General features: G+C 39.5%; 2 protein-coding genes and 1 pseudogene across 2 annotated transcripts; 1 reads left to right on the top strand and 2 right to left on the bottom strand.

The window, feature by feature from the left end:
- The first annotated feature begins 1,412 nt into the window (after positions 1-1,412).
- LOC148731537 (uncharacterized) lies at positions 1,413-6,857 on the top strand. Its single transcript, XM_088760524.1, has 3 exons — positions 1,413-3,368; positions 3,450-4,765; positions 5,054-6,857. The coding sequence occupies exons 2-3, from the start codon at positions 4,129-4,131 to the stop codon at positions 5,437-5,439; spliced, it is 1,023 nt and encodes a 340-aa protein (XP_088616650.1). The 5' UTR covers positions 1,413-3,368; positions 3,450-4,128; the 3' UTR covers positions 5,440-6,857.
- Positions 6,858-7,568: 711 nt separating this feature from the next.
- Positions 7,569-8,802, bottom strand: LOC148731538 (uncharacterized). The gene is made up of 2 exons (XM_088760542.1): positions 8,317-8,802; positions 7,569-8,094 (listed from the first exon to the last, which is right to left on the bottom strand). The coding sequence occupies exons 1-2, from the start codon at positions 8,551-8,553 to the stop codon at positions 7,702-7,704; spliced, it is 630 nt and encodes a 209-aa protein (XP_088616668.1). The 5' UTR covers positions 8,554-8,802; the 3' UTR covers positions 7,569-7,701.
- A 14,830-nt stretch (positions 8,803-23,632) lies between these two features.
- LOC148731539 (uncharacterized) lies at positions 23,633-25,057 on the bottom strand (annotated as a pseudogene).
- Positions 25,058-25,172: the final 115 nt, after the last annotated feature.

Below are 25,172 nucleotides of genomic sequence, written 5' to 3' on the forward strand. Positions count from 1 at the left end.
CAATTGTGGTAAAAAGCTCCTTATCGTGACCAGTAATAGAAAGCGCAATTCCAACCGAACAGGATTTTCCTTATTGAATTAATTAAATTAAACTTTAAGCGCACAATTCTACTTGCGTACAAAACTCTTCAATCCGGTGATCACCGAGTATGTGTAACTTGAGTTATCTAAAATCGATGTTTTTTCTCAGCGTATCTATCAGAGCACTTTAGGACAAGTGAAACAACCTACGCAGAGTATATTCAACCACTTAAAACAAGTAGAAAATCGTCTATGTAGAACAGTTTCCTTTCTTGTTACTATTTGCCTTTTTCACTTTAAGTTCTTGTCTGCACCTGATTACTCTGGTGCATTTACTTTCTTCTTTTCTTGTTTTCCTCATTTTCCTTTTAACCTGGCACATTGGCCCGGAAATTTGACAAATCAGCGTGTAAGTAACACTTACGTTCCTTAATAGTTATTAGTTACGATGATAGTATCTATTGGATTTGAATTACTTGAAGCAAGTTGATTATCAAGAAGTGAAATACGCGCAGAACCTGTCTTCCTTTCCGTAACTGATAATTGAGTTTTATTTATGAATTGTAGTTGGTGTGCTAATGTGCTTTCTCTCTCTGTAAAATTTATACTTCTCGCGAAAAATAATTGTTCTCAAGGCGACACTTTCTAACCCGTTCAGATCTCTTGTTTAGCAAGCTGGCATTACGATTGCTTATGACTCATTAAACAAATTGACATTGATTTAGCGTAGCCTTGACTTTTATTGACGACGATATTCACCCCCATAGTGGTTAAAATGTTGTAGAATCTCCAAGCGCAGCTGAGTGAGTCCACAATAAATATCGACATCACTTAAAAGGATTATTTGAGTGCGTGCCACGTTGACTTGAGTAGCGTTGTCTGTACTCATATCGACAATGGCAAATTGGCCAATCAGATTGCGACATTATTGCCAATTGTGGTAAAAAGCTCCTTATCGTGATCAGTAGTAGAAAGCACAATTCCAACCGAACAGGATTTTCCTTATTGAATTAATTAAATTAAACTTTAAGCGCACAATTCTACTTGCGTACAAAACTCTTCAATCCGGTGATCACATAGTATGTGAAACTTGAGGTATCTAAAATCGATGTTTTTTCTCAGCGTATCTATCAGAGCACTTTAGGACAAGTGAAACAAACTACGCAGAGTATATTCAAGCACTTAAAAGAAGTAGAAAATCATCCATGCAGAACAGTTTCCTTTTTTGTTATTATTTGCCTTTTTCACTTTAAGTTCTTGTCTGCACCTGACTACTCTGGTGCATTTACTTTCTTCTTTTCTTGTTTTCCTCATTTTCATTTTAACCTGGTACATTGGCCCGGAAATTTGACAAATCAGGGTGTAAGTAACATTTACGTTCCTTAATAGTTATTAGTTACGATGATGGTATCTATTGGATTTGAATTAGTTGATGCAAGTTGATTATCAACAAGTGAAACACGCGCAGAACCTGTCTTCCTTTCCGTAACTGATAATTGAGTTTTATTTATGAATTGTAGTTGGTGTGCTAATGTGCTTTCTCTCTGTAAAATTCCTAGTCGTCATAAAAAATAATTGTTCTCAAGGCGACATTTGGAGCGATAGCAGAATACCCGGCCACTCACGCTCTTTAAAAGTGGACTGCTCCCGCGGTCCGCGGTCCCATAGTGGATGAATGAAAGGAGCATGATAAACTGCCACCGCGGTCCGCAGTCCCGTTGTCGTTGAATGACATTTGTTAAAGGGCAAGGAGTAGGATGAACTGCCACCGCGGTCCGCAGTCCCATAGTCGATGAATAAAATTTGCGCAGAAAAATATAAACAAAAGGATACTAATTTGATGCCACGAAATTAGCCCGAATTGTTAAAGCCTTTTTAAAAGGATAATAGCTTATTCACCCAAATGTCTCAAGTTATTCCATCAATAGCCTTTTTACTCTCATCGGACAAAGGCGGAACGCGTGCGAACGGCTCTCGGAAATGCATTTTGTGAGCCCTCGTGGTAAAAATGCCAGCGACTACCCCCATTTAAGAAAGGCAAACTCTAACCCGTTGTCACTGTGAAGTTTTAATGGCGTTCCGCAATCCCATAGTCTATGAAAGAAATTTGTCTAACTCTTCTAAGATGCTTAAACGTAATGATTATTCTTAGCTGAGAGAAACCCAAACCCTAAAAAGAAAGTAAAACCCTAACACTGGATGAAATAATGGATTTGAACAGAATTTGGCTTTAGGTCAAATGTGAGACAAATCTGACTTTACATTTGTCCTGGTCGCAAAGACTTCAAAAGTGTGACAAATATGTTATCATATTTGTCCCTGATAAATGCAAGACAAATATTGTTTGAATATGAAGCCATATTTCATTCAAGGACAAATATTAGATAAAACAGACAAATGTGATCAACATCATACGAACCCTATTTTACCCCACGGAAACGCTTTTTTCACTCGCGTCCCCCCTTGTATGATCTATTCAGTTCCCCTACTTTGTACCTCTAAGGAGATCACTAAGATTTGGGCACTTTTTTGTCTGGATCAAAAGTGTGATTTTTACTAAAACAAACTGAATATTGGTAGAGGCTCGTACAAGGAATTGTGTGACTTGACCGGTGCAAGCCATACAGTTGCCTGAACTGACTGTTAACCGCTTCTGCGGTACTGTTCGTATTTTATTAGTAAAAACCCAAGCCAATGTCCCCCTTTAGACTGTCGAAAAGAAGAGAAATGTCATTGTGTTAAAAGTAAATAAAAAAGATAAGACAAGGGATAGGGACATGGCTTAATCTGCACTGAGGCATTCCTCATTATCCTCAAAACTATCGTAGGATTCCAAGCAGTGTACTTCAGAATCTCTCTCGACGTCGCTAGCGCTATTGTCACTTTCAGAGGATATTTCGAAATGTCTCGATCGGGTACCTCGACTGACAAAGTCATCACAGTGACTGCAGTAATAACTCTTTTTCCCTCATCTTCGAATTGAGAAAAGATATTGACCTAAGAAATGACGAGAACTGACGAGCATTACTGTAACATTTGCCGCTGCACTCCGAGCCGCAAAAATATATTCAAATTTTCGGAAGTGCATGCGCAGGTAATCCCAAAAGGCCCTCGCGCGACGCTTTGTGTAATTCGAATTCTTGGACATCGGCAGGATTTTGAACGTCACTTCAAATTTAAAGCGTCTTTCGTCCAAGTGTCACGTCTTCGTTGAAGCAGGCCTTTAACCAAAAGTTACTCCGCAGTTTTGTAATATGTCTCACAGAAACAGATCGAGCAATGCAGAGATTGATTTTGACGAGCTTTCCGAGTCACCGCTAACGTCTAGGCACTTTCACCGTCGAACGGTAAGCTTTTACGTGTATTAATTAAACGTAGGTCAGTAAGACAGGTCAGCGATTCACTCGTTTTGCTCTTTGAATATTTAGACAACTCCAGGGACAACTGCAGTCGTTCCTCGAGCGCAAGACCGTCCGCGGATTTCCATCGAGAGATCTCGATCTGAAAATCATATCCGTCGTGATTTGCAGCTTCATAGTAATGGTGATTCAGAAGAGACCTCGCCAGTTTATCAGCCAGTCGTCTCCACTCGCTTGCCTTCAGTTGTGCCTTGCGGAACGCCTTCTTCCTACTCACTGAGGAGCCGATCAACTCCAGCCACCACGCCACTGTCTCTTGTAAAGGCTAGAGCGAGTTGTTCCGACCACGAAGGACAGTTTGACGCACTTCAGTGAAAATTTTTTCTTACAGAAAAAAATTGACAACTTACAAGGCCAACAGTCAGCACCCGCAATGGCAGAAAAAAGGAAAAGTGAAAACCTTCCACGAGATATGGTGGTGAGTATTTTGGTTATTTTAACTTTGAGACGTCACGGTGTTGATAACAGGGACCTTAAGCATCGATGACTTTGGGTGTCACGGACGTTCGATCGTTTGCAGGAGGGGGAACCTGGGAACGACGTTGTCGCCACCGGAGTTCGTGACATGATTGCGTTAAGCAAAACAATTACGCTAACTTGCAGACGTAGTCGGTCGACCGTGAAAGTGTAAACACATCCTTTGTGTGGTCTCGATCCTGAGGATGTCAGTTTAAAGGAAGCTCGAGAAATGCGCTCTCTAGCATGGAGTCATCATTTTATTTCCGAAGAAGAATTTTTATTGCTGTATGTCTCTAGTTTCTCCAGAAATCCATCATTTCCTCACGCCGACTACGATCGTTTTGATCTCGACTCTATGGACGAAACAGAGTGCTTTCATGAGTTTCGAGTAAGAAAAATGGACATTGTCAGACTTGCTGATGCCCTTGGATTGCCTGCGAGTCTGTGCTGCCACCAACGAACAAAGGCCAACCGCGTAGAGGGACTGTGCATGTTGCTAAAACGATTAGCATACCCATGTCGTTTTGGTGACATGATTCACAGATTTGGACGGGCAGTGCCAGAGATAAGCATGATCACGACACGTTTTGAGAAGTGGATTTTCGACCATCATCACGCCAAGATCACAGAGTGGAATGACCAACTCCTCAGCAGAGACAAACTGCGAGTGTACGCTGATGCCATAGCTGACAAAGGGGCAGCACTGTCCAACTGCTTTGGATTTGTCGATGGCACAGTGCGGCCTATTTGTAGGCCAGGCCAAGACCAAAAAATAGTTTACAATGGCCACAAGCGTGTACATGCTTTAAAATTCCAGTCAGTGTCATTGCCAAATGGAGTCATCGCTCACCTGTGCGGACCCGTAGGTACGTGAAAAATAGTCATTTTTATCGTACTGCTACAAGACTGCATGCCAAACTGCGAATAGTGCTTGCGATCTTGCTGGCTATTGTAGTACAGTAAATACTAGGAGTCTTATGCACGCTTGGATTACACTAGTCTGATTAACTTTTACTAGCAGCCAGTAATTAAGTATCTCCTTTACAGAAGTTCAAATTAAATGTATGTGTTAAATCTTTAATTGATGGAGAGGATAGATAGATTGATTGATTGATTGACTGATTGAGCCATTTTGTTGTTTTAAACTCACACAGAAGGTAAAAAACATGATGCAGCAGCGCTTAAAGACTCTGGGCTACTGGACGATTTGGAGAGAAATGCATTCAGTCCTGTCACTGGCGAGGCCATGTGTATTTATGGCGACCCAGCATACCCACTGCGGCTCCACCTACAGCAACCATTTAGAGAAGCTCCACTCACTGCTCCCATGGAGCAATTCAATAAGTCCATGAGCTCTGTGCGAACATCTGTGGAGTGGATTTTTGGTCACATTATGGCATCATTTAAATTCCTTGATTTCAAGAAAAATCTTAAAATCGGGTTAAGTGCTGTTGGCAAACACTATGTGGTTAGTGCATTATTACGAGACTCAGTCAGCCGTCGCCCGCCTGTTTATCAAGAGACTGCGAGAAATAAGTGACGGACTTAGTTAAATTAGCAAAACCAGGAATCGTGCTTCAAAATTAAAAGTGTAAGCCGTAACCTTGAGGGACAGAGTTGAATTTTTAAGGGAAATTCACAGTTTGGCAATTTGGAGCTAAGCCTGTCACTAATTCATCACGGTCTGTTGATTAACAGCAAATATTAGGCAATATCATTCTGTTTATTTGAAACTTAGTTTGTCTTACCTGACTTTATACGGCAAAAGGAAAACCAGGGCTTGAGAACTTACTCAGCAAATTCAAATTGAAAGTTTCAACCTGCTCACATAGGTTGCAGCTTGCTCGACTCAGACTGTCATCAAATACCAATGTTGAGGTAGAAGTTTGCAAGGTTTCCATCAAAAGAACATCTGGTTAACATTTGACTATAGAAATTTATAGTCAAACTGGTTGCCTCCTGATGGGAACTCTAGAATATTGCATTGTGATGTGAAAATATTGATTGACAGCTTGCTGAATGCGACTTGCAACTTTCACTTCAAATTTGCTAGAATAGTTTGTGGATTATTTTCAAGTTCCATTTTCCCATATAAAACAAGCTAATTGCTGATCTGTTTCTAAGAAACAAAATAAAATTGCTAAATTTTTGCCTGTTTATCAACGTAACAGACTGTAAGAATGTAGCATTCAAATTGCCATTGTCAGGAAATCACACTTCAAAAGTAGTCATGTGAAATATGACTTTTTTGGTTAAATTCCTACGAAGTGAGTCTGATGCTAATTTCATGCAGCAAACTTTCAATCAATATCGGAACATTGCAACACAACATTGATGAGTTCCTGTAAAAATAATTACCAGCAGTTTGACAGTAGTTTGTAGGATTAGCTGTGTTGGTGATGTGACCAAAGACTAATTGGTATATTGCGATGATGTTCGGTCTTTTAATGCCTTATAAAAAGAGAACCTACTGTATTGAAACTGATAGGGCAGGCAGTACCTGAGTAGGAGTTTTTTGGAAGTAACTCCTCTTTATGAATTATTACACACTAAGTACAGTTCATGTGAAAATGTTTTGTCGAGAATGTCCTGCTGGCAGGAGTGTTGTAAAGACTTAAAATCAATGATGTTATATTTTAAACTTACCTTGTAGCTTTTCCCCATTATTGAGGTTATATTTTGTATCACATATATGGTATATATATATATAAGTGTAGAGGGGCTGATTAAATACATTTATTTATTAAATGTTAATTTCCTTAATTAACAGAAATGGTTTTGTTTGTACATAAAAGGAGAAATGTTAAATAAATTTTTCATTTACTATACATTTATGTGTGTTGATTTCATTCAGGACTGTGGGTGTGAGATGATTGGACATGAGAGGATTGCAGTGATCAAAGTAAATGCGATTCCATTTTAAAATGCCACTGAAACAATAAAATTTCTGATATTTTATTGAATGCAGTGTATTATTGGGTACTTGCAAGGCTAATACTGAAATAACATGTGGAAAAAGCAATTTTGTGTAAATTGACAACAGGGTCAATGGAGGGGAAGAGAATTTTGGATTATTCCATGAAAAAGATGATATTTGCCCTACATTTGTCCTGAATTTGTTCTTACAAATGTCACCTTTAACGCATTAATTTTGTCCTTGTTTAGAGCAGGGCAAATCATGACATTTAATTCAGATTAATGCCACATTTGTCCATATTTACACCAAAAAGCAAATGCACAATTATCCTGTTTATCTTTAGGACAAATGTCATATTTGTCTTCAAGTCAAATACTGACATATATGACAAACATCACATTTGAACCACATTTGGACTGCATTTGTCTGACGTGAAATCTGATTTTTCGCCCAGTGAAACCATAAAACGAAGCTAATCGTTAACCCTTATAACTATTCTAAGTTGCTTAACCCTGGTCAGTATTCTTAGGGGACATGAATAATAACCTAATTCGATTTGACAACACGGGTAAGCTATAGATTTAAAATGAAGGCTTAAGAGAAAGCTACCTAATTAGTAGTGTTGTTAACGCGCGCCAAATTTAAGAGCGATGCTTCATTTCAAACATCAGCCATAAATTTGACTTATTTAAATTACCTCGTACATTATTGGAGAAAAAGGAGATTTGTTGGATGAACTAACATAAATTTAAAAGCACCTAACTTGGAAAATATTCTAAAGGGAGTCGGAAAGTGTCAGGCTTAAATGAATTTACATGCTTGGCGAGTTAAAAAACTTCTTAGGCACGGTAAGACACCAGAAGTTGATGAAAACGTTTCTTAAAATTACTGAAGGAAGTTATTTGACTGAAGATAATTTACCATTGGCTGACTAATGTCTCTATGTATTGGTTTAGCCAAGACAATATGAAACTCAGTACTTGTTACTGGTGCTGTGGTCGGATACGGGTCTGGTTTCGACTTCACAAAGACTTTGTTTGTAGCTGTAGCCCGTGGAACACGGAATTGTACTATTCTTCCAAACCCATCCGCCTGCAAGGACTCTGTGGCGCGCTCGTACTCTGCCTCAGCGGTTGTTGGAGATGATCTCTTCCCATGCTTAAAGGCTTTGTACGTTACTGCCGGTCCAGGTGACAAAAGGATGCTCTCCTCGACTGAATCGCCCGTTAGTTGTTCCATCGTTTTATCGCAAATCGAATTGGTGATTTCTTTGAGGAACTAGAGGAGAATAAAAGGGAGTTACACAAGAATTAAGGCATGTAAGAAAAGGATTGAATTGGGAAGAAAAACTTAAACGAGTATTTTTCAATGAGTGCTTTACTTGTCAAATTCAGTTACCGTAGCCACAGACTTTCGACGGAGGGCATTCCTTTCAAATGTAGGCAAAATGCGACTTAATAGTAAAATGTTTTGCTTTAAGATAAACTTCTGTTGCTTTACCGGACATACGATTCCCTTCTGAGTCTCAAGATGGTTAACGATGGCTGAGGTATTCTCCAGCGTTGACTTGCTTAATTTGGTTGGAGGTTTCGTGGAAGGAACGCCAGCGAGTAGTTCGGCTATGACGTGATTGAAGACGTGTAGGGCTGTAGCTAGGCGGGGGATAAATTCTGGTGTCTTGGATTTTGGAGGCACTGTGCCGTCTTGAATTTCTTCATTTACCTCTGCGACAAACATGACAAGGTTTTCTCGCAAAAGGGCGATTGCCTCATCCCCAAAGGTGTAAACTGTACAGTATTGTTGGCAATATCATTAATAGTCAGAAAGAGTTCCTCGAAATCGCTAAGACTTCGGTTGATAGGTAGTCTTTAGCAGCCTCCATTTCGGAAAGCGTAGGCCTTAAAGCGAGCGGAGTTGCAATCAAAATTCGGTGGATTAAACCGTGGCCATGGTCCATCTTTGCGATGAGCTTGGCGGCGTTTAACAATTGTGTTGAGCCAAGGATGCTGAAAGAAATGTTAGGTGGTATTAGCCTTGTGTCTTCCGTTGAGTAGTGATAGGAACAGCGCTCACCAGAGAACAGTTTGCAGAGTAGCTGGACGTCTCCTGTGGCGTTGTCCTCGTCTGACTTCATCAATTTGTTGATTCTGTCAAACACCTCCGGAGATAATAGAATGGCTTTCTTGTTCTGGGCCAGATGCTCCACCAGACCTGACGAAGTTGTTTTGCTGAGTACAGTTCAGGTTAGGTCTGAAGCTTGTAGGGGATCCTGGGCTGCGTGCTGTATCGCAGACGATTTTCCTGTTGTAGAAACAAAAAGTCTTGTTTATGAAAAGGGCCCTTAATAAAAAGGGTTAAGTTAGAATTTGCAAGAGGTTTCCAAGACTAACCAAATACGATCTAACCCATGTAAGCCGTTGTCGAACGGAGGAAAAAGATATGAAATTTTTGGTTAAGACATCGTAAAACCAAATATACATATTTTATAGTCACCAGTCCCTGGATATCCAACAAATATTGTGAACAGGTTAAGAGGCTGCCCGTGGGTGGAAGTGACTTCAGCGCGGGAGTCGTTGCATGGGAGGATAAAGGCTGTTGTAATAAGCAAAGTGGGAATAAAATAGTTTTCTGAGCTTCCAACCGATACAGCCTTATCTTTAACAAAACGGTGTATTTCGTTGTCAGTGAAGAGCTTGCTGTAAGGAAATTGTATAGAATTCAATCGTCGCTGTAAATTCACCCATGTCTGTTCGTTTTGCTTGTAAAGCTTGGAAATGGTATACATTCTTGAAGGGATTACCACGAGTATAACTAGAATATCATATCCTTAGCTTACTACAGTGAACTAAGAAAGAGGTTAACATGACTGGAATAACGTGAGCTGTTGTTTGAGACGCCGGCACTAAGATTTATGCTAGTGGTATTGTTCTGGCGAGTAATTGAACGCAATTTTCGTTTGTTCATTATTTAAGAGTAGTTAAATCTCTGAAATTAAAATTTAAGGAATTAAAAGAATTTTGTTCTCACATTTAATAAGATATCATATCCTTAGGACAAACAAAAGGAGGCGGTTGTTTTGATTAAAAAGGTAGTTTACTGAGACATGTTTACAAGTGTGTATAGGATCGAAAAAACCCCAGCAATCCAGCAGTGGCACACAAGCTCCACCTAAAGCCCAAAAACAAGACAAGGAGAGGCAATGTGGCATCCCAAAGGGAAGTTATGTGCGAGATGAGAGAAAGCAGAGGAAATGGCGTTACGATAACTTGATTGTTTTACTGAACGATAAAGATAGACACTCAGTGGTTAGTGGGGGAAGGTTTGCTGGCCAAATCTCGATTATGTTCTCTTTGTGGAGGCTAAATGAACCTTGTTAATTGCGATGACTGCTTTTTTAAATATAGTAAAAAGTTTCCACGATTAGCTTGCGCCTTCTCGGACTAAGTATGTAAGGTTTAATTTGAAATGTGTGTAATTATTATTAATAGTTCGCGTAAACGCGTGGCAATGACTGTATTTAATAGTTCGCTTCGCTGTTTGTTAATCGGTAGTTACTATTAATTAAATTTCATAGAAACAGAACTTGAAAGAAAATTAATCGATATTTCTTTAGTTTGGTTGAGGGGTTCAGATGCGGTCGACTCGCAACGCGCGGCGATGACTGTATTTAATGATGCGGTCGGTTTAGCAAAAGACTTGCCACTGCGGACTGCGGGGACAGCATTATTAAAGACCACTGCGGGACTGCGGTGGCAATTTCTCAAGTAAGATATTTTTGTGGCCGGGTATTCTGCAATCTAGCCCGACATTTTCTAACCAGGTCAGATCTTTTGTTCAGCAAGTTGACATTACGACTGCTTAAGGTACATTAGACAAACCGACAGTGGTTTAGCGTAGTCTGTACTCTTATCGACAACAATATTCATCCTCACAGTGGTCAAAAATGTTGTATACTCTCCAAGCGCAGCCGATTGGTCGACAACAAATATCGACGTCGAATAAAGGAATTATTTGAGTGCGTGTCACGTTGACATGAGTAGCTTTGTCTGTACTCATATCGACAACGGCAAATTCGCCGATCAGATTGCGACATTATTGCCACTTGTGGTAAAAAGTTCCTTGTAGTAACCAGTAATAGAAAGCACAATTCCAACCGAACTAAATAACTTTTCAACTGAATTTTTTAATTAAAAACTTGAGCGTATAGATCGTTTTCACTCACGCGACCAAAACCCTGACAACTGTTGCTATGTCGCCATATTTGTGTACAGATATCGCATGCAAATCTACTGCGTCCTTTGAAAGAAGATGGTTTTGTGCTTGATTGTCGGCTGTGGAAATAGAAGTAGAAGGAATAAAGGATTATATTTTGCCAAAGTACCTTCGATAATAGAAAATCAAGGAAATGAAGCCAGAGAATTGTCAGCAGAAAGAAGATCGCGCTGGATTTCTCTATTAGCAGAGACGATCTCACCGATACCATTTTGGAAAACGATCGCGTGTGTGAGAAACACTTTGTTTCTGGAAGGCCGCAAAATCATGGGATGAATTTAACATTGATTGTGTCCCAACTCTAAATTTAGGACATAATAGGGAGACTGGCCGTACGGATCGAGAACAAGCAGCAAAAAGAAGTAAGAGGGCGAGGGAACGCGAATTGGTGAAGAAGCCCGCGTTTGCCAAAAGGGTGAAAGTACTAGTGTCTGAGAGGGAGGAGAAGTTTCTCAAATTTAGTGAATCGGGGCAGCAAAGTTTAGATTTAGACTTCGAAGGTAGCGAAGTAGAAAGTCTAGATAATCCCAAAGGGAAAGGCACACAAACTGACTCAAGAATGTTTGTTTACGTCGGCACGCAATCGGAAGAGTTTGGGTGCAAGCATGTTTTCCATTTATCTTCGTCCACGCTTCTACGTAAAATAAAACGATTGCAATATGCGAGCATGATTCAGCCAGCCCGGCCTTACAACCTATGCAATGAGCGGATAAAATTGTCTCCTCCTTTTCTGCTATAATCCAGATAGGGATCAAAGAGTCATTCATTCTCTGCTAATGTCTCACCTTGGCTAACACAACAAATTTGTTTGCGATTATGTGGCCTTTTACCCTGGTTATAAATCCCGAAGCCATCTGATTGTTGGCTTCCAGGCTTCGGAAAGCTTTAAACTGTTGTTGCCTGTAGAAGCTCGTCTCCAAAACCAGATATAAAAGGAGATCTGTAGATTCAACTGGAGGCAAGCAGTCTGGTTGAAAATTCTTACTCTAAATAAGGACGGGATAGATCCCAATCGCCGAAATTTTTTCCAAATAACGCTGCCTTACTTGTGGTTCTAGCTTCTTGGCGTACTCAGAAAGAGGAGGATGGATAATGATATCAGTATTGGCACTTAATTTTGCTTCCGTTGCTGTAGTATTCATTTTTACAGGCAGAAATTTTTGAAGTGTTTATTACTTGCATATATAATTTTACCCTGGGTTGTACACAAATATGGCGACCGGATATGATGTGACGTCACGTGAAAACGATCTATAATTCTGCTTTCGTAGAATACTCTTCAGTCTGATGACCGCTTAGTGGGTGAAACTTAAGTAATCTAAAATTGATATTTTCCTGAAGGTATCTATCAGATCACTTTAGGACAAGTGAAACAACCTACGCAGAGTATATTCAGCCACTTAAAAAAGTAGAATATCATTCGCGCACAACAGTTTTATTGTGTGTTATCATTTGCCTTTTCAGTTTGGGATCATTAACCTTTGTACACGTTAAATCTCTTACTAACCCAAAAATGAATTCGCACAATGCGGTGAAAGAAAACAAATGTACTATTAAGTATCGGTGTGTTGTCTTAGTACATGTGCAATCATTTTGTATGGAACACTTAAACTCAACTAACAATTTATTTTGTCGTTCTTTCCTCATTAAAATTATGGTTTATGGACATTTTAGCGGGTAAGAAAATATTTTAATTCAGAAATCGTGTTTCAAGCAAAACGCTAAAAAGTTAACAATTTGACAACACTTCCCGAAGCATTTCTCTTTATTTTACTTTTCAAAGTAGTTCGCGATTCATGACAGTTTTGGTCGAATAAAACAGTTTGACTTTCTTAGCTTTGCAAGGTACATTAAGTTTTGTTTCGCTTGTAAGTCAGTAACTATTTGTTGCTATCATCATTATCTCTTTTCCTTTCTTTTTCTTCCTTTTTTCGCGGTAAAGTGTCGCTTCATCTTTTGCTAAGGAAATTTAATCGTTTTTGCATGTCTCTAGATGGTCCACTTATCCGAAAACAGGAGTTCATAACTCGGAGCGTTACACTGCTCTTTGTTTCTGTTTGAAATCTCTTGTGTCCGCAAGAGATTATGATATAAGTACAAAAATATGTTCAAATACAAAAGTTAATTTGCCTTGATGGTTTGTATTGTAAACCGGCTTTAAAATGACACAACATTCAAGTTTAATTATGTCCTTTTTCTATTTTATCTGGTCACCAACGTGTCATTGACAAAACAGGTCGTAAGTATCTTTTTCTTTTTTTTTTTTTAATACTTCTCATTCATTTGCACATTTCTGACGCACCAGTCTGTCATTATGAGAGAGACACAGAGTTATTATGAGTTGTCATTATCTCCTTTTGCGAAAGAGTAGAGTTGTAAGTTTTCCTGACAATGAATCGGGCGGGCATAGTTTTCACCACAGTCACCTTTTTATAATCGTAGCCAAGAGGAATACTTTTGCAAAGTGACCTTTTTACCAATGGCGGCTGACAATATGTCCAAGACTCTTTTCCGGTCAGACCTTCCTATTCATTGCCAATATGGACACTACTTGAAGAACCCAACAGTTGTAGCCAGTGCAATATGACTTGGCAGTTAGTCTACCACTGGTTGTTCAATTATCAAGACACTTTGTCTAAACGATACCAAGATTAAGAACTATGAAAGCAATAACAAATGTGCATAACTAACTAATACTTCTCTCTTTCCCATTACCTACCTTGACTGACAAACAGACCGTGAGTATCTGTCTTTTATTTAATAGTAATTTTGGTGGGTTTAGCATTTCTTTTCACTGCTTTCACTACTGCAGTAACCATCATGTAATATTTAGCAATTATTCCACGAGCACGCGTTGGATATGAGATGATAGATAGCCAACGAGGGGCATAGTGCCGAGCTGGCTATAATCATCTCATATCCAATAAGCGGGAGTGGAATAATTGTTTTATTAAAAACGTTAAATTAAATCATTAAATTTTATTAAATTTCTCAGCTCCCTTTCAATTTTAAGCTGGCGCTTTCGCTGACCATATTTGTAGATTATGGTATATTGGCTCATATACCATAATGGCAAAGCCAATCAAAAGTCTTAAATTGCATTATCCAATGATTCAATTTTTAATAATTAACAATGGTTCCACGAGCGCGCGTTGGATATGAGATAATAGATAGGCGCGTGGCACCGAGTTGGCTATAATCATCTCATATCAAACAGGCGCGATAGGAATAATTGTGTTATTAAAAACGCCCCCAAGATATTTGACAAATCTTACCAAACTTAAATTTTTTAGCTCTCTTTTAATTTCAGGCTGACGCGTACGCTTGCCATATTTTCAGATAATGGTATATTGGCTCATATATCATAATGGCTTAGCCAATAGAAAGTCTTGAATTGCATTCTCCAATGATCCAGTTCTTAAGAAATATTTATATTTCATTCCAGCGTTACTCTTAGTAATAATGAGGGTTACAATTTCCGTTTCATTATTACTGGGAACAAATATATGGATGAGAAATTACGATCACTAATAAACACGATATTCTGATATTCCCCTTACTAACAATGTTGTGTTTGCCAGAAACTGGTCGAAGTCGTTTTGAACTGGGTTCTTCTAAAACATTAATTTAAGGTGAACCATAAGTAGTTAAAGCGTCATTTACATGATACTAAGAATTTAAGTCAGTATTTTATAAATGGTTACAAATCAGAACTAACTATTGAACGCTTTGGACAACTGATTAAGGAATATCAAATATCTTGCTGGTTGAGTAACTCATTTATTTTTCTGTTCTTGTTATTATGATTTTTTTCTATTCCTTGGCCTTGGTTCTGATAAAAACGATTAGGACGTAAGTACATGTTTTATTTTCAAATAAAGCATTTGTATTTGCACGGTGCCTTATCAGTGCGTTTACCTTCACATATTTAACTGGGGTACAAGTGTTATGCAAAGGAAGAACTTTGCAGCATCTCTCAATAAACAACTGGATGTATTTGAGCTGAAGGTGCATATTTTAATGTTATTTCTACATGTTTTATTTTACATGCTACTTCTTCAATCACTTAGCTGGTAAGTTGAAGAAAACTTAACTCGTGCAGTTGTTATTTATAATTTTTCATGCTCAAGACGACAGTTTCTTCTTTAGTGCTTAGGATCCATTTACAATAAGATCACGTATGAATTGCTCATTCTTTTTGGAGCCCATATCGATCAAGTGTTATGAATACAAATCCAAGTTTTTGCAAGCTATTCTTCTCCCGTGGGGGAACTCACATTCAAAGGAAGCATCTAGCATCCAGAGCTCAAAAATGCACGTGATTATGTGAAAATCAAATTTTGCATCTGATCGGATGGGGAGCTGTAGCGCAGGGCTGGGCGTAAAAAAACTCCAATGTGACCCTAGATTATTATCGACAATCCTTTTAAATTTCTTTTGCTTTTAAAAGTACATTTGCAATCAATGAACTCTTCGCTGACATTCTTCAATGAAAGGCCTTTCATCGTTCAATCTGTTGATGGCCACTGACGACTGCTGACGAGAAAAATTCTTTTCGGTATTGCCACCTTTTCTGCTTTCGGATAGCGACTAAATCTCGCAAAGGACCGCAAACAGTAGGACCATGATAGGTCTGCAAACGCAAAACAGAAATAAAACAAGGTTAGAGACAAGTACTTGAAGGGCTGGTCATAGGACTTATAAAATCAGTCAGACCATTAGCCTGGCGCCGGAATTTAAAATCAAATTCAGAATTTAACTCATCCTTTAATGTTTTCCCATATTTTTTTTTTAGAGAATAATTTTCCAACATCACATCCTTCTCTAATTAATTTTAATTCAGAAGCTTATACCCACTTCCCATGTAAAGATAAGATATTATAACATAACCAAAGTAAAGCGCGCGCTCTAATTGGTCAATTTAGCGTCCCCTCCTTTGCCCATGGGTGTACGCTGCTGACGTGAGCAAATGCAAAGATTATTTTTGCGTGCGCGCTTGTTTTTTCTGGCCACGTAAGATTTGTTAAATAAAAGGAACTCTTTAGCTACAATGTATCAATGTTATGTTATAAAAAACAGATGGTAAACACCATAGCGTACACTATTGATTTATGGATGCACTTGGGAGATTTGCCAAGCACTCAAGAAGCTAGAGTCGCTCGAGGCGATAGCCGAGAGCGACTCTTACGCTTCTTTCGTGCTTGGAATCTCCCGCGTGCATCCATAACTCAATCGTGTACGCTGTGGTGTTTACCATTTGTTAACTGGAACACAATTTCTTTCTAAGACCTTAGTTAAAATTTATGATGGATTCGTAATCCATAACTTAAGCTATGTTATTTACCTTATTAACTGCTCATCTTTTCTCATGTCATCTTTTCTGTCCAGCCAAAAGGGAAGGTAACTATCAATATCATCCGTTCCTATGAATAAAGAGTTCTTCCGTGGATCATTATATAAATGCATTCATTTTCTGATTACTGATCAACAAATTGAAATCGTAGTTAGAAGAGAATCCTTGAGTGTATATTAATGACAGCTAACGATAGCTGTTACTGTTTAAATGTTACTATGGGAACGATGTTACTGATCTGGGAAGTATTAATATGATTTGTATTCCTCAGTACCTAAGTCCTGTGATAAACGATAATTGTGTGATTATCGTCAGATATCAGCCATATTTGGCTGATTGTTTGTTTGATTAAAAAAATTTTGTCATCTATTTCAACACAAAACATTGACATACCAAACAAACTGAATAGATCAAAGAGAAAAAAACAAATTAACAGCTAAACGAATTAACATTTTTTCAAAATTGTTTTCTCTTTTGCGGCGTTCTTTCCGGATTCATAAGCGGGTGAGTACGACATCTTCCGTTTGTTTGTTAAGAATATGATGTGTGTAGCCAAGTAATCCAAGGTTATATCGAGCCACTTGTTTACTTACAGAATATGAATCTTTCTTTTCATGTTCACCTAATATTCTGATCCTAACTGGTGTAACAGATTGTAAGTAGCCAGCCATGCTTGATTGAACTACCCTTTATTATAGTTCACCACTAAAGTTTGTCAGATTCTTATTGGTTTAAATTGATCACGCGACGAGATAGTGTTCATCCGGGGAGTGACACTATCAGCCCATCCTGCCCGTCCGCGGAAAATACCCGGATAGATAGTGTCCGTCCACGGAAAATACCCACATGGATAGTGCTCGTCCGCGGAAAATTCCCGGATGGATAGTATTCCGCCGTGAAAAGTTTGAATGGTTTGACGGCCGCGAAGTTAGGCAGGTCGGAAAAACAGTGACTTTTCAATTCTGACAGGTATAATGTATTATTTAGCCAATATACGACTGCGAATTATTGACATTTGTGACAGGCTGTACGTATGAATAAATATTTGACTGATCTGAATTTACTGGGTTTTGACTGTTTTTCAACTTGCGCGCGGAAGAAAATTTAGTGGTGAGAAAATAAAGACAAAAGAATGTTTATGTCTCAGAACTATCGGTTCGATAGTTGCCCCTTGGAAATTTGACGTTCTTAAAACTAGCATATTTGTTTTAAGAAGATCAAATTTCCGCGGGGTAACTATCAGCCGATAGTTCTTCGACAGAAATACTATTGTTTAATTAGTAGACAGGATAAAGTTAGTTGAACTAAAGAAAGATTCCCAATAGAAGTATACAGTCGGGATACAGTGTTTATCTGTTGATCAGTAGATGAGTGTACAAAGATGCAGCGTAGAAACAAACGTCATAAGTGTTACAACAATTCAAAAATTAGACGAGAGGTACTTACATTGAAGTGTAATTGTAATTCTCTGAAGATATGCGGAGCATTATGGGATAATTATGCGTACTTCTTACGTAACTTTAAGGTCAGCGGTCACACTTCAAAGGTATTAAAATGTAAATCAATGGATACGTATATAACCCCAGGGTAGAATCGGGCAATCAATTCTTCCTGGAGTGGTAAAACAAACTTGGCGCAGGTCCGACTCCACGGGTGGGGAGCAACCACTAGTTGTTCACTGAACAGGGAGGGTAGCATTATCCCATAATGCTCCGCATATCTTTAGAGAATAACAATTACACTTCAAGGTAAGTATCTCTCGTCTAATTTGTAAATTTTCTTTCGATATGCTCCACATTATGGGATAATTATGCGAATTCAAAGAACTTGTGCCACGGAAAACAAGGCTTGACTTTATTACCTTATGGCCTCACAAACCTCGGGTCATACAGTCAATTAACTCGGCTAACCTAAGAGGGTATGTGAATTAATCAACAATATTATAATCTCTTAAATAATATTTACGAAAGGTGTGCTCGTTCGACCAGTCAGCCATACGGAGAATGTCGATGACTTGAACACCTTGGATATATTTATGGGTAACGGAGGCACCTCGAATGCTATGAGGTTTGAATACGGAAGTATTGATAACCGCAGCGGATAACACGGAATTTATCCACCTTGCCACTGAAGCAGTGGACACAGCCTTATGTGGCTTAATGAATGAAATAAATAGTCGAGTTTCCTCGGAACTCGCAGACTTCCTAAGGCTCTCTGTACGAGACATGTACTCTGTTAGTGTAGCAACGGGGCATAAAGAACTAGTCTTCTGGTAAAGAGACAAACTCCACTTTCCGAGTGTATTTCCAAGGCCTAGACGTTTTTAAACGCTCAGCTATAGAAAAACTTACGGAATTACCTGACTTGTTCAAAAACTTAATATCTAAAGCACACAAAGTCTGTTCTCTTAGGGCAGATTACAATGCACAAAGCATTACAGTTTTAAGAGTCAATGACCTAAGACTTAGCTGATCCAAAGGGAGCAGAGCCTTTAGGTAGCTGGTTACCTTAGTAACATTCCAAGTAGAAGAATAGCGAGGACTCGGAGTACGAAGATTTTACACTCCCTTTAGTAGTCTGGTAACAAGAGGATGTGAGCCAACAGCAACACCATTCATACTACACAAGGTAGAAGATAAAGCTGATCGATACATATTAATGGTACTATAACTTTTCTCATCAGCAAAGCAATGAACAAGAAAATTTGCAGCATCATTTAGAGATGCCTGAATAATATCAATTTGCCTATCTTAACACCAGCCACACCATCTATTCCAAACTTTATTGTATTGCTTGTCAGTCCCTGTAGACCAAGATGCATTGATGATTCTGATTGCTTCATTAGAAAGTCCCTTTACAGAGAGGGATTGCTGGATAATGTCCATCCTGCCAAGTGAAGAGTGTTCAAGATCGGATGGACTTGGTTGCTATAAGGAAGAGTCAAGAGATGGTCAATGCAGGGAATTAGGACTGGACGCGCTATGGCAAGTTGAAAAAGCATGGGATACCATGGCTGAGTTGACCATGTCGGGGCTATAAGAAGCACCAGCGCAACATCATTTCGAATCTTTGCCAATACCCGAGTTAGCAGGCTTGGACAGAAGACATGTTGTTTGGCACGTTTATCGATTGTCCTATGATTGCCAGAACATTCTTGACTAGTCCTTTGGGAAAGTTCTAGTGGTTTCGACATCAGTACGAGATGTCTATTTGTAGAAACTCGAGTTGTTTACCGTAAATTCTGGAAAATTCTAAGATGTAATGTTACTAAAAGTAGTCGTGTTGTAAATCTGTAGAATCTTCTAGAGAGATTGTAAGGAACTATATAAGTAGGTGCAGTAGGTTGTTGCGTTTAGACGAAAAAGAAGAAAAAGAAGAGAAAAAGATAAAGGAAATAAAGGAGTTAGCGAAAACAATTCATTTCAAGGTTTATCACGAAACCAGATTGGTAGCAGAGCGAGGTTCCAAGAAGACTAGCAAAAACTCAAGTCGCATCGATGGCTAAAAAAAAAAGGAGCAAGTGAAAGGGAGCATTCTACAGCGAGAACGAAGATGGAAACGAGAGCCCTCAAGTCGGAGGAAGGTCTAACGAAGAAAATAACGCTGTAGACAAGCAAAAGCAATCGAGGTCAAGGAGCAAAGCGGCTTTCACGAGAGCAAGACATGGACTTCTACAGTTACTTGAAGAAGACTTACCCTGTCGCACTCAAATAAGGGAGGCACGAGAAAAGCTGGACAAGCAACTAGACAAAGTAATGGGGGATTTAGAGGCCTTATCCACATCGTACGAGAAAAGACAGGATACACCGCAAATGTAAGTAAGTTAAGTAAAGAAATAGAGAGAATCCCAGAAGAGTTCACGGACGCTCAGAATAGGACACAAGACTACCTGGACTCCAGAAAAGACGAATTATCAAGTATCGCGTTGGATACTTCTCAAAAGGTTAGACAAGCTCAAGAGGAAATGGTGAAAGTAAAGAAGAAAGCGAAGCAAATGGAAGGAAGCATATTGAAAGAAGAAGAAGCTATGCAGTCAGAAAAGAGAGAAGTAGAAGAAGAATACGCTAATAAATTGAGAGAAGTTGAGGCTCGATCACTGCAAAAAAGAGACCAACTCGTAAACGTTAAAGAAGAAGTTAAAAGAATACAAGTCAAGATGGAAAAAGAGATCGACAAGGAGCTTGGGCTAGAAGAGGACTATGTCGGCGGGGTGGAATACAGTGATTTTGAGGAAGGCGAACAAGAGCCAAGGGTGAAGAAAGAGAACCAAGGCGGGTTAAAGATCAAAGGTCAAGAAAAGGCGGAGACCGCGAAGGGAAAAGTGTCGCCAGCGATGGAAATTGGTCAAGACCTTTGGAAACAGCTAAAAAGAGTATCGATCCCTGTGTTCAACGGAGACAAAACCAACTACGAGAATTGGAAAGCAGCCTTTGAGGCATGCATTGACAAGGCACCAGCTACTCCAGAATATAAACTACTCCAGCTTAGGCAATATTTGTCAAGAGAAGCGCTCAAGGCAATAGAAAACCTGGGTCATTCAGCGTCCGCTTACGAAGCAGCAAAGAGCAGGCTGGAGAGGAAATACGGCGGGAGAAGGAGGCAGACTGCGCTGCATCTTGAAGAACTTGATAACTTTAAACCAGTAAGGCCGGGACACCCAAAAGATATCGAGAGATTTTCAGACATTCTGGATGTCGCAGTCGTCAACCCGAAGGAAGCAAGGCGATACGAGGAATTGGGTAACCGGTCACTATACGCTAAGCTGTGGAAGGAAATGATGGAGCAGATGTTGGCACAGTACCATAGATGGGTGTATGAAAGAAAGAAAACAGAGTGCATAGAAACTTTACGAGAGTGGGTGATACAAGAGGCGGAGTTCCAGACCATAGCAGCCGAAACACTACGTGGAATATCAAGAAGCTCATCTGGTACGCAGCGGAAAGATAAGACAAACTTTGGCCAGCCAAGATTCCAAAGCAGCCCTAAGGGTCAACAGAGAGACAGAAATCGAGCATGCAAAGTCTGCGGAGAAGGGCATCCAATCTGGCTATGTAATCAATTCAAGGAGATGGCCGTACCTGAAAGATGGGAAACGGCGAAGGAACACAGTTTATGTTACAGATGTTTAGGAGCCAACCACGTCGGTCAGTCATGTACAAGGTCAAGAATCTGTGGCCCGAATGGATGTATAGATACACATAACAGACTGTTGCATGAGGCTAAAAGGAGAGAGTCGGATAAGGAGAAGAGTACCAGTGGTCAAACGGCCAATGACAGCCAAGAGGCAAAGCAAGGTGCACAAGGACCAACCACAGAGGGGAGGCAGCAGAGATCCGAGAGATCACACACGACCACGGTACATGCGAAAGAAAACGTCAAGGAGGAATACATTGCGTTGAGAATAGTACCTGTGATACTAAAGAATGGAGGGCGGAGGCTAGTCGTAAATGCAGTGATGGACGACGCCAGTACCAGGACGTACGTAAATAGCGATGTCGAAGCTGAGTTGGGACTACAGGGCGAGAGTCGTAAAGTGACGGTCAACGTTCTTAATGGCCAGGAAGATACTTTCGAGACGATTCCAGTCGAGTGTGGGAAAGATTGTAAGGAACTATATAACAAGGTGCAGTAGGTTGTTGCGTTTAGACGAAAAAGAGGAAAAAGAAGAAAAAGAAGAGAAAAAGATAAAGGAAATAAAGGAGTTAGCGAAAACAATTCATTCTAAGGTTTATCACGAAACCAAGGCTGAAAGGAGGAAATGCATAAAATCTCTGACTAGACCAGCTAATACTAGAAGCATCAACAGCTGATGCACCTGGCTCTGGATGCCAAGAGAGAAACTGATCTAATTTAGCATTCAGTCTAGAAGCGAATAAATCAATATCTGGCAAAAAGGTAGTGGCAACGAGACGGTTAAAAACGTCTTTATCAAGAGACCACTCTAAGTTTGAAACAGATTGCCTGGAAAAAGAGTCTGCCTCAGAATTTGATTTCCCAGGAATGTGTTGAGCGGAAAGAAAAATATTCCTTAAAATGCACCATTCCCATATAGAAACTGCAAGGTTATCAAGAGAGGAGACCTTATCCCTCCCATGTTACTGATATAGGAAACTGCAGTAGAATTATCCATCTTGAGTTTAGCATGAATATTAAATTTATCTGCCTCAAAACCCTGAATTGCATGAAAGGCAGCAAGTAATTGCAGGTAATTAATATGATGCTCAGATTCTAATAGCGACCATCTATCATTTGCTGACTGTCCACTGCAGACAGCACCCCAACCTGGAAGACTTGCATCACATTCGATATAAAAATCGGCTGAGCAGTCTCCAAACATGAAACCATTCAGTTGGGAAATATTTTCGATTACCCAGCGGAAATCTGACATTGCACGAGAACTAAGATGAATAATTTGATGAAAATCAGGATTCACAGACAATGCTTGGGATTTACAAAGCTCACTAGACCTGTAATGAAGCTTCAAAACATTCACAGCTGGGAAAGCTGACACTAACAGACCAATAACATGTGCAACCTCTCTGACAGAAGGATTAACACAGGTTAAGGGATTTTGGCAAGCGGATAAAATCTTGTCAACTCTCTCATCAGCCAATGAAAGTGTTACAGAAACCGTATCGACAAGAAATCCCAGATAAAGTATTCGGGTAATTGGAATAAGCAGGGATTTAATGACATTTATGACAAATTCCAAGCTTTGCAATGAATCTCCAGGGGAAGAGAGTTGAGATAATCATTCTTCTAGTGAACTGCCAATCAAAAGGATATCATCTAGAAATATGACTACCCTATATCCATTTTCCCGTAGATGAGAAATAACGAGTTTCAACAACTTAGTAAAAACTCAGGGAGCAAGACTATAGCCAAAAGGCAAACAAGTAAACTCATGTGTCTGATCTGACCACTTGAATCGCAAAAATTTGCGATGAGGTTTAAAAATGGGACTGCTGAAATAGACATCCTTAAGATCAAGTGAGACCAAATAATCCCCAGGGACAATGGTATGCAAAGCCGTATTTATGTTTTCCATTTTGAAATGAATTTTCTGAACAAAAACATTGAAAGGTTTCAAGTTAGTAACAGGGGGCATATCACCAGGATTCTTGGGAACTAAAAATATGTTTGAAACAAACTCATTTGGAGAGGAATTACTTTTTTCTCAAATTACCCCAAAAGGAGGGGGTTTTGGAATCTCTGCTTGCCTAGGTATAGTATCAAATTCCAAATGATAGCGGTTACGGTTTCTAGTACCCAGGGATCACTGGTGAGTTTACGCCAGTTTTCGACAAGATATTGCAGGTTGCCTGCATAAGCTTTAGGTACCTGATTCAGGCCTTGTCTGTTTGAACCTTGAAAGTCCTCACTCGAGTTGCTGTATTTTTTCCATTCCGATCCTGGTACTGTTGTCTCACGTAGCCTCTTGACCCTAAGAAAGGACCTCTCCTTCCACGCAGTCCAAACTGCTGGCTGTAAATTCTCTTATATTCGGCCATAAAGCGCCTAGTTGTACCAACCCTAGCCAGCGTCTTCCTTGAAATCTTATTCACCGCGCCAATATCCTTCATTTGCTTAGGCAATTCGTCACCGAACAGAAATGTAGTAGCTGGATTAGATTTATCACAAACAGACTGATATGCAGAAGAGATATGAGGTTTAAGAAACTCCCTTCTTTTCAGAGAAGTTAAAAATGACGCATGCCCAATTAGGGTGACAGCAAGAGCTGACATCGGTAAAATTTCCATGGGTTGAGTTGCTTTGTTGTCGGTCTTTGCTTTATCAACCGTGTCGAGCAACAACAACATTGGCTGCGCAGACTTAATTATATTTTCCTGAACCTCTGGCAAACCAAGATCTCTAGTCTTGGTTGAACGTGGCAAATCATGCCAGAGCTCTAAATTTACCTAAGGAACGCACAAAACCTTGCAGTTCTCTGGAGTTTTATACTTATCTTGCAATTCTTTCTTGTATCCAAAGGCTTCTTCGAGCAGAAATCATTCGGGTTAGCTGACTCCTGGTTGGTAATATGAACGCTCGTTTCGAGCGCTATTGAATTCAACGCAGAGTCTTTATTCACGGCCGCTTTCTGTTCCGCCGTCTTTATATATCACTCGATACGGCTCTAAAAGACAGAAGAGAGAATGAGTAAACAAGCAAGAAGCAGAGCACGTCGTAAGGAAAGGTCGAACTTAAAATCCAACCGACTCACTGACCTGTTGTTGCACGAAAGGAAGAATTGATTGCCCAATTCTCCCTTAGGATTATGTACGTGCCCATTGAATGGCTTTGAAGTGTGACCGCCTACCTTAAAGTTACGTAGGAAGTACGCATAATTATCCCATAATGTGGAGCATATCGAGAAAGAATTGAATTTTAGCGTTCGGCCTTCTTCTGGTGGAGCATCATCAGCAAAAGTTAAGAATTAAGAATTGAATGCATTACATTACAATCCTAAGAGTAAACAACGTCATTAGCCCTGGCATCATGTTACGATAGATACTTGAGGGATGTTGAACGAACAATAATGAGGCTCATAAATTGGTAGCTCTAACGTATATGATTTATAAGTTTCAAACCATCAATAAATATTAACGTGGACATTTTAGTTCGAAGTCACTTTTTTATTTTAGTATCCTTTGTGATGAGCTGCAGATTTATGCAGCAAAGGAGGTAAAAGAGCATAGCAAAAGGGATAACATGCGTAAAACAAATTAAC

The sequence above is a fragment of the Stylophora pistillata genome, chromosome 5 (genome assembly GCF_964205215.1).
Source record: "Stylophora pistillata chromosome 5, jaStyPist1.2, whole genome shotgun sequence".
Lineage (NCBI taxonomy): Eukaryota > Metazoa > Cnidaria > Anthozoa > Scleractinia > Pocilloporidae > Stylophora > Stylophora pistillata.